The 15,359-nt window shown below is 29.3% G+C and overlaps 1 protein-coding gene across 1 annotated transcript; it reads left to right on the forward strand.

The window, feature by feature from the left end:
• Nucleotides 1-2,852: 2,852 nt before the first annotated feature.
• Nucleotides 2,853-9,068, forward strand: LOC113864565 (anamorsin homolog). The gene is made up of 8 exons (XM_027498422.1): nucleotides 2,853-3,034; nucleotides 3,976-4,123; nucleotides 6,701-6,867; nucleotides 6,944-7,015; nucleotides 7,413-7,572; nucleotides 7,663-7,796; nucleotides 8,583-8,657; nucleotides 8,764-9,068. The coding sequence occupies exons 1-8, from the start codon at nucleotides 2,984-2,986 to the stop codon at nucleotides 8,800-8,802; spliced, it is 846 nt and encodes a 281-aa protein (XP_027354223.1). The 5' UTR covers nucleotides 2,853-2,983; the 3' UTR covers nucleotides 8,803-9,068.
• Nucleotides 9,069-15,359: the final 6,291 nt, after the last annotated feature.

Genomic DNA, 15,359 nt, shown 5'->3' on the forward strand with positions numbered 1-15,359 from the left:
TGGGTTGGGGGAGCTGCAGAGGAGGAAAAGGAGGGAAATGCAGGAAGGAGGAGACAAGGCTAAAAAGATAGAGTTCATGGGTTGAGGGGAAAGAGGTGATGGAACAATAAGAGAAGGAAGAGGAGGGGAGAGAGAGGAGAAGCTACGGGAGGACAAAGAAAGATTGTGGAAGAGAAAGGGGACTCACTGAGAGAGAAATGGGCTGCTGAAAAAGGAAGGAGAGGGAGAAGGGAAGAGAAAGTTACATCTCAGCGTCACCTTCCTATTTTTAATTATTTTTTAAATTAAAAAATTCAGGTTAGATTAAATAAACAACATTAATGTCATCTTAGCGTCACATAGGACATTTCTGTTAGGTTATGTAACAGAATTAACAAAAATGACTGACGTGAAAAAAATAATACTTTGAGGAAGAAAATAAATTCGAAAAAAGTTAGAGGACGAAAAATAATTTACCTTAAAATTAAAGGATAAAAAGAGTAATTTTGTCTACATGTTATTTTACAACAAATAATTAACATTTTTTTATTTACATGGCAGAGAATGATGAAATGAAATAACTAAAAATTTAGAAAAATAAGAACTTAATTCACTTTTAGTTTTTTAAAAAGTTTCTAGAGGTTTTTTTTGTGAAATTTTGGTCAAGATAAAGATTTTACTGTTTATTTTATATGATTCAATATCTTATGTTTTCTATAGGACATAATTATTTTATATTATGAATAGAAAAATATTCTATTTTAAGTAATATTATCTTTCAATTTATAATTCTTTATTTTCAATTTTTTTTCTATGTAAAATGAGATGTTGAAAAATTTAATTTAAATATTTATGTTACTAAAAAAAATACATATAAAGATATAAAAATCTATTTAATAGAAATAAATATTTATATCATATATAAATAATTATTTTATAAGATTAACATAAAAATATATTCACTATTAAAGTATGAGATAAAAATTACTTTTTTTATATTTATAATATAAAAATTTATTTATTATTTTATATCGTTTAATTAGGCTAATATAATTTAATTATTACATGATTATATGAGATTGACTTTTTTAAAAAAAAAATTATTTATATATGATACGTACAAAATATTTTTCACACAATTTTTTAAATAAATTATATTAATATTTAAATTATAAAATAAATAATAAATATATTATAAATATTTTATAAATTTTATAATTACCTACTGTTAAGTAGGTTTATTATTTATTTATAATATTTAAATTTTTATTTAAAATAATATTTTTCTATATAACATGTGTGTTATCACAACTAAATAATATTATTTTTATCATTTATTTATATTCAAAGAAATTTTTGAAAAATTGTAAAATATAAAAATATTATTAATTCTCTTTTTTTTATTTTACTAATTTGATTATATATTTTCATTATAATTTACCTATTAAATAATTTTTTCTTGAGGTAAAAAAGTATAATTTTTTTTTGTATATATGTATAACTTTTTCATTACAAAATTTTATTATAACCATTTATCTTTTATTCAAAATTTATTTTTTTAAAATTTATATACATTATAAATATTTAATTTATTAAATTATTTTTTAAAAAATTTATTTTTGACAAAAATACTTTTGTACAATGCACGTATTAAATATATATATATATATTATTAATTATATGATATTATATTATTTTAATTAAATTTTTTTTGAATTTTAGATTCAAAAATTAAAAGAAAAAAATGTGTTATGTGTCATTTTAGTTTAAAAGAGATGTTGTATTGAAATACACTTAACATTTGTAATATTTAAAATTTTTTTTTATGTTTAGACTTTGTTCAACAACTATGTATTTAATTTTTATATTATTTTATTATTTATATAAAGTTATAAAAACATAGTTTTTTATAAGAGTATTTTTACTAATATGCGAGTACCCAAAAGATAAAGATATGAAGTTTAAAATTACTATTTATATGAGTATAGAATTGGGTATAAATATTTTTTTAAAATATGAGTATGAAAATGAGTACTATAGTAGTATACTGATACTCAACCCATTTCTATTTTTGAATGATATATTTTTTTTTCTTGTAATGAAACAATGAGTTTTTACAACATTTTAAAAATTCATACTATATAAAAAGAGAAAGTTAAGTAATAATTTAATTTTTTATAATTTAGAGCATAATTAAAAAATATAAATAAAAAGTAATACTATTATAATGAAAGGTAATATAATTTACATATAAATTTTAGTTAATTTTAATATATATATATATATATATATATATATATATATATATTACAAACTGTGAGAGAAAATATCTTTTACTTTTTAAATAATATACTTTTAATTGTAATACAAAGATTGATTAAGCTATTTACATAAAAATTTAAAAAATGCTATTATCTTATATTGAGAAAAAAATATAATTATCAATTAAATGGGCACATTATATTACTTAAAAAATAATATTAATTTTTTTATTTTAATTTGAAAATAAAGCATTTATGAGTATTTCATAAATATACAAAGAAAAAATTGAACCTATTTTTAATTTACTTTATTTTTAAAAATATTACTTATTTTGTTAGGTAATTTTATGCCATGAATTCATTGTTTACTTAAAAATAATTGATAATTTTTTTTGTTTAAATTAAATAATATAAGTGCAACTTTCTTTTTCTTTATGAGATTTTTTAAAGTACTTAATATGGTATTGTAAAATTTAAGAGTGTATTAAATATTCTCTTTAGATTATATTAATATATTGAATGATATTTACGTCTTTTCTAAACATATCAGTAACTCTGTCCCTAAAATTAAATTAACAGTTATAAGTGTATGAATATTCCCTCGTTAACACTAGAATTTACCATTTTTTAAACGCCAAGGGAAAAGAAAAAGTTGAAAACCCCAATCGGAGCGTCACCCTCTCCGGCGTCCCTCGATTCCGTGACCTTTTCTCTCTCGTTCCTTCCATCGCTGTTTGGCAGACATGTCGCACCAAACGACGTCGTCTTCCTTCACTAAATCGAAGATCTTCGACGTATGTCATTTTTCCTTCACTCTCTTTCTCCTTCGATCTCAAGTTTTGATAATCAGAAAAAAAAATGCTGCTGTAAATGTTCCCGTCGCTGTTTTGTCAATGTGAAGTCCCTTTTGCTAAGTTATCGTTCCGTATACTCTCTAATAGAGCACTGATTTCTATTAGTGGAAGCTTTAGTTTTAGGTTTGCGTTATTGTTGCGTCTAAATGTAGTTAAAGAAATTTGGGTGATTTTTACTTTATTATCAGTGAGATTATATGCATAATGAAACTACAAAATGACCTTAGTATAGCAAGGCTGCTACTGTGATTGTTGAAACCTGAAATTACGGTGATTTTGTGAAGAGTGGTAACATTAGTAATTGCTGGTTGAGAGTGTGATAGTTGCATTGGGCTGGGATGGAGGTGGTGTTAGGGTGTGTAGAGGCAATGTGGAGCCACAGTATGCCGTGAAATGAAAAGAATGGTGGTTGCTAGAATGAGACTGAAATGATGCTCTCTTTTTTACAGTTTACATAACGTGTATCTAAGGGTACATACTAAAAAATTAATAAATAGTAAGTTTTTATTGGGGATCACAAAATTTGATTTTATCAAAGGATTGAATTATATGATTGTCAATGAAAACTTATTATATATAAGTTCTTACTGTATGCCTTTGGGCAAATATTAGAGAAACTATTTTTTAAAAATAATAATTTATGTTTTGGATGAAATTTGGTTTATGTCTTCTTTTGGAGACGGTTTACTGTTGTTTTTGGAATACTTGAAATCATAGCAATTGTTATTTTCCGATTACATGTCAAATTTTTCTGTTTTTCAACTTTTCTCACCTTTTCATGCACATGCTAAAAATTTTTTCTGTCTTCGTTTCTTTGGGGAAAGAACACCATTCTCATGCATAGCTAGCAGCATTTTAAACATAGTTTTTGAATATAGCAGGATGGTGCAAAGAAGCATGATGCTGTGCTGGCATGTACAGATGGAGCAGTTCTTTCTGTCAGTCAAGTGTTTGATGCAATTAGAGAGCTTGGGAATGAAGGGGTTGAACAATGGGATCCTCTGGTTCTTACATCGGCATCACTATTAAGTAATTCTCACACTACTTTGATTGCATTTATGTTTCTGCATGTGTTTTTAATTATCTATGCTGGTTTTGCACATACAATATGTCTCTGGGGGTGGTTACTTTACATTTTAAATTTAATGAATTTGTTCCAAAAACCAATAAATTGTATTTTGCTATTGCTTACATGCTGATGATAAACACGATATGTGTTGCCAAATTAAACGATCTTGAATTGAGTTGCAAACGACAAAAATAAAATTATTAGGATAAGAACAAGAATTGAGACAAGAAGAAAAATAATAAAAGCAAAAATAGAATAAAAATGAAGAAAATAGTGATACAATCGCAAGATTGATAAGTCAAAAAGAATGATCACTACAAGAGTCTTGGCCTCTTGATAAGATCAAGGAACATTGACTCAATAACTTAGAGTCACACGCTCTCCAAAAGAGTGTGTAATCTCAAATTGCATTCAAAATTAATTAAAAGTGTGTTTATAAGAGTTTATATATATCTAATGCTTATAAACTAAAACAAACACAACCCTAATGAGTTTCTTGTGCTAACAAGCCTAAATTCAAATAAACTAAATAAAACAACATGTTTTTATCCTAAATATAAGCTCAAAGTAAGTAACGACTAATATTAAAATAAATAAATAAATAAACTAAATATAGTAATTAAATCTTAATGAGACGCATTGGAGTCTAAATTCTCTAAGCATGTGTAACTGATCATCTTGGTTCTTCTAACTCCAAATTGAATTACTTTTAAATAGGACAACAATCATTTTCTCTTAGTTTTTCTTTATTCTCTTTGTCTTTACCCTTGTCATTGATTCTTGAACCTCTTCTAATGCCTTTAAGCCTTTTTTTCAATGGACTTTCTTTGATTCTCATCACATGTTGCTCAGCTATTATGTTGCATAATGTTCAAAAGATGCATTTTACTAGTTAATATACAAGCTAGGCTACAATACATAGCTTGAATTGGTGTTTTAAAAATTGGAGCTCAAGTTCCCGTTTCTTGAAGTTCATGTCCAACATGCAATGGATGAGCATGCTTGATAGCATAGTAGTCAATCCTGGATAGGCTGACCCCAAAAACACTATAGTGGGATAGTGGATAGTAAGATGACAACTATTTTAGGCATTGAAATTTGAAACAAAACAGAGCAGGAAAATCAAAACAAAGAAGGAAATAAAAAATAGAGAAGGAAAATAGAAAACAGAAAATGGTCAATCATCTGAAAATGTTTAGGTTTGTTGGAAGTTTCCTAGAGATGAAGAATACTGGAAAATGTCGGGATCTCATTAGAAGCTTTGTTGGAGTTGAAGAAGATGACCTGGAAAACGTCTAGGTCATGGTGTAAGCTTTCGCCGGAGATGAAAAAGATGACCAGAGAATGACTCTGTTGTGTCAGAAGTTTCGCTGGAGATGAAGAAAGACATTGGAAGCAAGAGAAAATAGAGAGCTAATATGGGAGGGTGAAATGTAAAAGGGGCTTAGGGCTAGGTTGCAAGGGAGAAGAAAATATCAAAAATATAAAAAGGGGGTGAAATCCCAAGATTGTCCCCTTTAAATATCACCCAATGTTCAGAAAGGGAGGGTAAAGTAGGGATTGGATCTAGGATAAAATAGCAGTTGTGAGTTGCTTTGTACTTGGCCGTGATTTGCAGTGCGACAGCCGCTATAGTGAAATGCAACGAGACAATGATGAGATAGCGGCACCCTGCTGCTCCGCTCCTTACGTCTGCAATAGTGGCCGCTATTGACTACTATGCTTGATAGCTTGTGATTCTGATTTTTAATTCTTGGAATTGGTTGGTCTGTGATGGGTATTAAGTGTTCATTCAAGTAAGAAAACTCAGCACAAACATGCTTCATCTATTGAGGAAATTTTCTAGTTCAGATTATGATTATTAATGAAAGATTTTTTTACATACCATTTATAGAATCTTCCATGAGAAGTCAGTCTTTTCCTGAGAAGGGTATACAATGACAATTCTATTCAACATGGAATGATCAAGTTTTGCTTATACTTTTATGTTTCATTTACCTCAGAAACTTAGGGAATCTTGGTAAGAGAGGTTACATGCTGATATGGATTGTTTTTACGTGATGAATGTATATTTCTGTAAGTTGATATTTTTTGCTTCAGCATGAATTATTTTGTATAACTTATGGCCCTATAACTTGTGAATAGGTATATCATGTTTGCATTTTCATTTCTTCCTCTTTCTCACTTGCCCAGCTGTTTATTTGTTTGTTTAGTTGATCTGTAATTGTAAATGGGGACCAATTTCAATTTTCATCTTATCAACTTCAAGTTTGGATCTTTTACATATCACTGGTTCAGTTTTTGGTTATAACAATGAAATGCCTGAACTATGAGAAAACTGATAATAGCCAGTCCTGCCTGCCTTTTGTCCAATTCCTTAGAACATATGTAACCCATACTTATTGTTTCTTAAAGAAGTTGTATGGAAGTTTCTATTTCCCTTGTAAATGGTTGGTTTTCCATTTTGTGTATTATCATATTTTATTGTATTGTTGCTGAAGAAACCATTTTTTATTGCCTATTATTGCAAATTTCAGGCAAGTTGCCGGTGGAATCTTCCTCTATTGATTTTGTGATTTTAATCTGGCTGTCAATTGATTGCCCCATGGACCAACTGATTCAAGAAAGTCTTAGAGTGTTAAAAGTTGGTGGGACAGTTCTTATTCGCAAGTCATCTCAGTCTGCTGGGGGTTCAGTCGATAAGGTAATAACAACCTTGATTTTGCTTGGGAGAATGTTTATTGTCCTACATGATCTGATTTTTCCTGTTGTACTTCCAGATAATATCTGATCTTGGGAACAAGTTATTGTTGGCAGGCTTTTCAGAATCACAAGTTTTACAATCGACTGGGGTAAGTTTCACTAGCTGGTATCTGCCTCTGCCATATCTATTCATCATTTTGTATTCTTTGCTTGTGTTTGGTTTGTCAATAGAAATTTGTCGGACAAGTTAAATAGTAGCTGATGTGTCTTGAAATCCAGTCTACTGGTATCTGACAATTATCATTGTCAAGTTAATGGTTTTTCATATATATGGCACGATCACTAATTTCAGCCATATATATTTTTTTTTTGGCTTTTAATCATAATTTTTTCTCCTTTGTCCTTCTGGACAATTTGTCTTCCTGATGCCTGATGAGTGGAATATGGCCCATGAGTCATGATTCTTTTTTCTTTCTTTCTTTCCTAAGTAACTGCTGTGACCATGTTACAAATTCTAATGATCAATATTCTTTGAATTGCACATAGATCAAAGCTAAAAAGCCTTCATGGAAAATTGGTTCATCGTTTGCGATAAAGAAGGTAGTGAAGAGTTCACCTAAAGTGCAAGTTGATGTTGATTTGGATCTAATTGATGAAGATAGTCTTTTGACTGAAGAAGATTTAAAGAAACCTCAGCTGCCACCTGGTAAGGATTACTTTTTTAGTTTCTGTCCTCTACTAGTATTCTGTGTGATGTTACTATATTAGGCTCTTAGCTAACATATTTCTGCACTAGGTGATTGTGAAATTGGGAGTACAAGAAAGGCCTGCAAAAATTGCACCTGTGGGAGGGCTCAAGAAGAGGAAAAAGTCTTCAAATTAGGATTGACTGCAGAACAGATTAATAATCCTCAATCAGCTTGTGGCAATGTATGCTTTTTTTTCTCTTGTGCAGTATGCTTTCTAAGGCTGTGTTCAATTACAATTCATTTTTGCTTTCTGCAGATTTCTGATAGAAAGTTCTAAGTTGTTTTATAGCTTTACAATTGTCTGGTTAGATAGTTTTTTTGTTTAGTTCGGTTGATTTATAGATGCATTAGAGGGTTGAAACACCCCCTCCCTCAGTTAATGTCAGGTAAATTAGTTTCATGAAATGAAAGAGCTAGTGTAGTGCTGCATCGCAGACTCTTCAAGTTTTTTGTTGCTTATAGCTTTTAATATGGATTTTTTAGAGGATAATGGATGGAAGAAATGGTTGTAATGCTGATGTCCTACAACAGTCATTTCTTTTAATTTAGCTATGGAAGCTTGGCTCTGTTTGTGATTTTTTGAATGAGTTTTATAAATACATGTAACCAACCTCACCAAATGGGCAAGGACTTCTGTTTGGGTTATAAACCCACTTGCATCATGTTCGTATCTTGCACTTCAAAAAGCATAGTTTCTTCATATTACAGTATTTATTTATATCGCAAAAGCTGTATTGAACATTAACTTTAATCAGCATTCCGACATTTGATGGAACAAGAATTTCTAAGATTGGTTTGAATTATGGTCAGCATGACTAGTATAATAAGAATATACAATTCTCTTGTGAATAGCTCTTTGTGAATAGCTACCTCTGTTGTATCAATCTATCCTCTTTAAAACTGTTCAGACACCCCCCTCCCCCCTCTTCCAATTGGCATGGCTCTCAAAGTTGTGTTTGGTCCGCAGTGTGGGCTAGGGGACGCTTTCAGGTGCAATACCTGCCCTTACAAGGGATTGCCTCCCTTCAGATTAGGCGAGAAGGTACTTTCTCTCTCTCTTCCTCTCTTGAACTGTTTGGTGTTATTTCTTTGGTATGGGCGTATGGCCAGTAGAATTAATTGCATAAGTCAACGTTATTTTTATGCAGGTAGCACTATCTGGTAACTTTCTTGCTGCAGACATATAAATGGATAATGTTGCATTACTCTTTGTCAAGGGAATGATATTATATATTTTTTTGATAGTACGGGATAGTTATCAGTTATCTTAAAGCTAGCAGAGCCATTCATCCGAGTTGTTTGATACAATTTCGAGCTAATTTAGAGCTGTAATCTCATTGTTGCTTTCTCTCGTGTTTCCTTGATGAAATCCCACCTTTTTATCACAAAGTCGTTGACATTTGTTTTTGGCACCCAACCTATAAATTTTGAATCCGGCTATGCTTTCAGTCATGTAATCTAATTTAATTGGTGAGAAGCGAACGACAGGTGGTGCGCATCTTCCTAACCCTTCTGGCTTGACCTTTCTGCTCTAGCTATTAATTTAAATTTAAATGTCACAAGCAAAAACCTAATACTAATAACTATACGCCCCTTTATAGAGAAAATTTTACAATTAATGTGGGAGGGCAGGGGTGCATACTCGTGTTGGTAATCAATTCATAGGTTAAATAATCTTAAAATAATGGGCATTGCTCCAGTATCCTTATAAATGAAAGGGTTTAGGTACCCTCTTGATCTACCCAGCCATGAAATCGGAAATTACTTTCATCAGCCACCTTTAGCCTCCTCTTGAATCAGCAAAAGTTTAAGCAGTTAAATATCTTATGTGTTTAGCTAAAGTTTAAAAGAGGCTTGCTGGCGATATACTGATGTTTAACGGCCTGTAATCAATTAACACAGGTTATAATTGGGAATGATTTGGCCAGTAACAGTTGATATGAAGTAACAATGGATCTGCTAATTAGAAAAAATGGTTATTGTTTATTGCCGTGAGTTTGATTTTGCTCTTGAAAAGGTTAAACGTGCATCTCTTTAACACTACTCATAGTAGCGTTTGCATAAAAAATGCGCGCATGATCAACATTGGTTTTGTTTCAAACGTGCTTAATCATTGACAATAACGCAGATGTCTGGTCTTTAATTTGTGTCTGTTGACATCGCGTTGTATAGATAAATTAACTTTGAGCATTGCTAGATTTGTTATAGCAATCATGCATTCGTTGCGACCCAATCGTATCATCGCCATGCCAACCATGCATTGTTGTACCTAACTTGTTCATACTATATTGAGGAATGAATCAAAACAAAAGTTACAACTTACAATGCTCTTTTCAAGTTTTGCAAGTCAAATAATATGCTAAACACTATCCTTAGATCTTGACAATATAAAGTCGTTCAAGACAAATTTGTGAGTTCCAGTTGTTATTAATAGAAATGCATGTGATTATATAGTTAATAGTTAATAATCATACAAGACGACTACGTTAAAACGTTTTATTAATCCATTGGTTCATAATTGAAGTGTATAGAAACTCTTCACTTCCTAAAATAATTTAGTATAATTAAGGCTATTTACAACATTTTATACATTACTTTATCTTTATAAATATTGTTCTTAAAAAATATTTATGTTTAAATTGATTATATAGGATAATTCTTTTAGTATATTAGTTTTCAGACATAACTTTAATTTGACATTTAAATGAAAAAAATAGACATGAACTAAATAACTTAACTACATATCACTTCGAGCAATTTAAAGTAGCGTGTAATTGTAATAGTTAAATTTAAAGGAAGTGAGAGAATTTGAGAGAGGTTTGGAGTTCTCAGGAATTTAGTTGTGAAAAGAAAGTGAGAGAATAGAGGGTGATATGAAAATGGTTGCTTGACTTATAATCCAAGTTTTAAAACATTGGAGTTACTAATATACCATTTTTGGTCGCTGCTTCTCTCGTTTGAGTAAGCGTATTCTCGCTTGAGTGAAACAACAAAACTAAAATTTTTTACACCTTTGTTGATAATCTCGCTAGAGCAAGATAGACTCCTCTTAGCACGACTTGAAGCTTAGATTTTGTTGCCTCTTCTTGCTTGAGCGAAGGATTTCTCGCCAAAGTGAGAGGACAATTGGGGTGTTCTTATCCATTCTCACTTGAGCGAGAATTTATCTTGCTTGAGCGATAATGCTCTAGAGACACCCCTTCTAAGTCAATTAATCTCACTTGAGCGAGAAATGTTGCACTTTCAAAAATAAGAACTCTTTCATTTTGAAAATAAATTGCAATAATAAAAAAATTTAAAATAAATGCAATAAATAAAATAATAAAAATTTTAGAGTATTACATCTTTAGCCAATACTTATATTTCGATTTAGCCAAATTGTTTGTTGCTAAGAGAATTGAAATGGGTATACAATATTTTTATATTTAATTGATTTCACTCGTAAATATTACAATTTACAATATTAGGTACTTATATTTAGAAAACAAGTTTGCATGCAATAAGGTGGAAATAAGGAGGAACTGACGTAGGATAAAGAGAAAATGAACAAAGTTTCTATAACACTATTTTAAACAGGATTATCTAATTCCATTCAATTTATTACCTTGAATATCCCTTTTAAACTTTTGACCTTAAATTTAAAGTCATAAAATCTATTGAACTAACTATTAGAAATACAGAAGAAATGTTTAAACTAACTTTAGAAACAAGGTGAAAGGAAGTGAGTTTGAAAGAATATAATTAAATTTAATGTGAATGAAAAAGAAAAGCACCTTTGAAACTATTACAATTATGTTTTTAAAATATATTTTCCAAAAAAAATACTTTAAAAGACTTGTTTTAAATATCTAATATTTTAATATCTTAATTTATAAAATTTATTAAGGATTAAAAGATAAATATTATAACTTTTAAAACATGTTATATTAGGTCATCTTGCTATTTTACTTATGAGTCATATAATATACCAAATAAGTATGTATTATTTTAGTTATTTTAACTATTTTTTTAATTATTTTTTAAGCTCAAGTTAAAACAAGTAAGTAATTAAGTGGTATATTAGTGGGTTAATAAGTTTAAACCATCAGATATATTTTTGGCAAATTAGTATTTTCTTCCTTTAACTTTAAAGTATATTTTAATTTCATTTTCTAATTTTTTTTCATTTTAGTTTTCTAACATTTACAAAAGTTTCAAATAGGGAATTTTCTATTAAAAACATTAACTCCATTAATATTTTATTTTTTTTCTACCACATATACTATTTTGTACTATTCATTGTCTTCAACCTCAAGTTTTTGCAATGTTCATTGTTGTTTTTTTCCCCTTAAATATCCGATTTTGGTTTTCTTCTCAGGTTCATGCAATGTTCCATAAATGATATATGAGGTCATTTTCTACATTTGTATCATGACACTATCACTTGCATCGTCTAAGCACAAAATTGTCGTTCTCATTTTCATGGTTTTTTATATACGAATCTTTACTCCTTAATGCTTTTTATGTGAAGTGTGAATTTATTTCCAAGAAGGAATGACTTCATGCTTTGATTTTTCAATAGGTAGATGAAGGGCTCTTTAGTTATTCATTTTTCTTCCACAAATTGAACAAGATGCCTACACCAATGAGGTGCCATGAACGTGATAGTGGCATGATGCAAATGCATGAAATGATCCTACATAACATTTATGGAACATTGCACAAACTAGAGAAGAAAAGCAAAATTGAAGATTTGAGGAAAAAATCATGATGAACAGTGCAAAATAGTACACGTGCTAGAAAAAGATAAAAAATATTAATATTTTTAACTGAAAAAAAAACTTATTTAAAACTTTTGTAAAAGTTAAAGAACTAAAGTGAACAAAAAAAAAAAGTTAAAGAACAAAATCAAAATTTATTTTAAAGTTAGAGGATGAAAACATCAATTTGCCAATATCTTTTTTTTAAATTTTTTTGCTAATCAAAGGGACTAAACAACCTAAAAAATAGGAAAACCTATAGATGGTTTAGGAGTTGAGATTCCTAAAGAATCTAAACTTATGAATGGACAAATGGAAGGAGGAACTTTATTAAAAAAGTAAAAGTGGACCCTCTCCTCTATACCTATTTTAGCCAGCCTATCAACACATTGATTAACTTCTCTCAGAATGTGACTACATCAAAGAAAAGAAATACATTTCAACAAGTTCCTAATGTTCTTAATCAGATAAAATAAGGGATGATTACAACATTGAGAATTTAAAACTAAAGATAAAGCCTCCTTAGAATTAGTTTCAATCCAAATAAGGCGGATGTTTTGCTTGGATTACAAGCTGTATCCATAACAAAATTCCCCAAAGCTCAACTCCAAGGGGAGAACAAGGAGGAAGGCTACTATAAAAACTAGAGTGGACTTTGTCATAGCTATCATGAATCAATCCGCTACAACCAGCACTTCTAAGGTAATGATCAACACCATCAACATTGAGCTTCATTTGTCTAGAAAGGGGGCACCATCTAATCATACACTACTCCTTAAAGCTGCTAGAATTAGAAATTTGATAATCCTTGTAACACATTTTCATATAATCAAATTCACACATAATTTTATGAACTCTAGACTTAGCAGAAACACCATAAATTTGAAAGACAACAACATTCTTATCCTTCCAAATATTTCAAATATGTCAAACAATAATACCAAATAATATGTTCCAATCAGGAATAAGATGGTGATTGTGTTTGGATAAATTATAAAACAACCAATTAGAGAGACCACTACTGAAATAATTCCAAATCTATTGAGCAAACCAGCAATAACAAAGAACATGCATAATTAATTTAGGTGCTTCATTACATCTAGGACATACGACAGAGGAAGCAATGCCTCTAGAAAAGCTTTCGTCATTAGTTAACAGCCTGTTATGAGCCAATTTTTAGAGCAACAAATCAATTTTAGGGGGCCAACCCATTTTCAAATTATTTTAAAGATTCTGTCACTAGGTTCATGTATATGATAAGAAGATATTAACATTGGATAAACAGTTTTAATAGAAAACAATCCATTATTTGACTGTTTCCAAAAGGTAAAATCTTGGCCCTTAGAACTATTAGGGGGAGTCAAATTGAAAAATAGCATCATAGATGAGGTTTGGGAGGATTTTCTTAATTTTATCCCTATCCCAAGCACCCTAATCAGAATAAAGAATAACGGGAAAATCAAGGTCCTCCTCATGGATAGGGTGCAAAGCATACAAAGTTAATTTGTGGATATGGGGTATCCAATTATCTCTCCAAAATCTAATAGATAACCCATCTCTAACAGACCATCCTAACCTTTTAGAGAAAAGATCCTAGATAGAAATCATACTTTTTCATAGGTGAGAACTCTACTGAGTGTGGCCTAACCTAAGATTTTTGTCCAAGGAAAATTTATATTCGTTACATATAACATGTGCCCACAAAGTCATTATGGCAATTGATTAGATGCCAAAGAAGTTTCATCATATAAGCTTTGTTAAGAAGAGATAAATCCTTAAATCTAAGACCCCCACTAGATTTAGGCTAACAAATTTTACTCTAGCCAATGAGATGACATTTTTTTTTTACTAAAAGATTTTCAAATAAAATTTTTGTAGATCTTATTAAATTTTCTACAAACAAAGTTAGTGATAACCATGATCTGCATTATATAGGTTAGAATGCTCATTATACAAGACTGGGCAAGAGTAACTCTACCGGCCATGGATATTTTTTACCTTTACTTAATAATATCAATTTTCATATATTATGATTTAGTACTCTATAAAAATTTATAAAATTACTCTTTGACCTTCAAAACTTGTTATTTTAGATCTTTATAAGATTTTATTAATAGCAATATGTGATCTCTACCGTGGAAATCGCGTATGTATCCCTATTTAAGTAGTGATTTTAAGAATAAAATCTTTCACATGCAGTGATGTAGTTTTAATTTATAATAAAAATTTATTTTGAATTAATAGATTATTCAATGTTATCTTAGATATTTTCTATGCCCTTCTTGCACACTTGTCACATCTATTTAGCATAATATATGTAAAATTTGTTTAACATGTTGAAGTGAAAGTTGCAAGAAAACAAAGGCTCATTGGATGAATATCGCTTAAGCGAATAAGTAATAAAAAGTTCGCTTAAGCCATGATATTATTACCTAAAGCAACATTTACTTAGCTTAAGCAAACACAAATATCTTGCAATTTATCTTAAGCGAAAAAATAATGACTTAAGTGAAAATTGACAAAATTTTGTATGATCATTACTATATAAAATTAGTTTACGCAAATATTGTATGACTAAAATTTATAGGTTTTTTTTTTTTTTTTGCATTTTTTGGTGTTCAATTGCATTTCTTTAGTCAGTTATTTATATTTTGATTCAGTTAAGCTGTTTATTGCTAAGAAAATTAAGATGTATATATGATGTTTTAAATTTAATTAATTATATTTATAAAGATCACAATTCAAAGTATGAGTAGACAAATAAATTATGCTTATTTAAGTTGTTAGATTTGAAAAATAAGTTTACATGCAATAAAAAAATAAGGAAAAAGTGAAACATGATAAAAGAAAATTGAAAAAATTTTCATAATATTATTTTAAACAAAGATTATCTAATTTTATTCAATCTTTTATCTTATATATTGTTTTTAAATTTTTAACTTTAAATTTTAATCTATCAAATTAGTGACTAAAATATAAATAAAAATTTAAATTAACTTCAAAAA

The sequence above is a fragment of the Abrus precatorius genome, unplaced genomic scaffold (genome assembly GCF_003935025.1).
Source record: "Abrus precatorius isolate BTA unplaced genomic scaffold, Abrus_2018 Scaffold4, whole genome shotgun sequence".
Lineage (NCBI taxonomy): Eukaryota > Viridiplantae > Streptophyta > Magnoliopsida > Fabales > Fabaceae > Abrus > Abrus precatorius.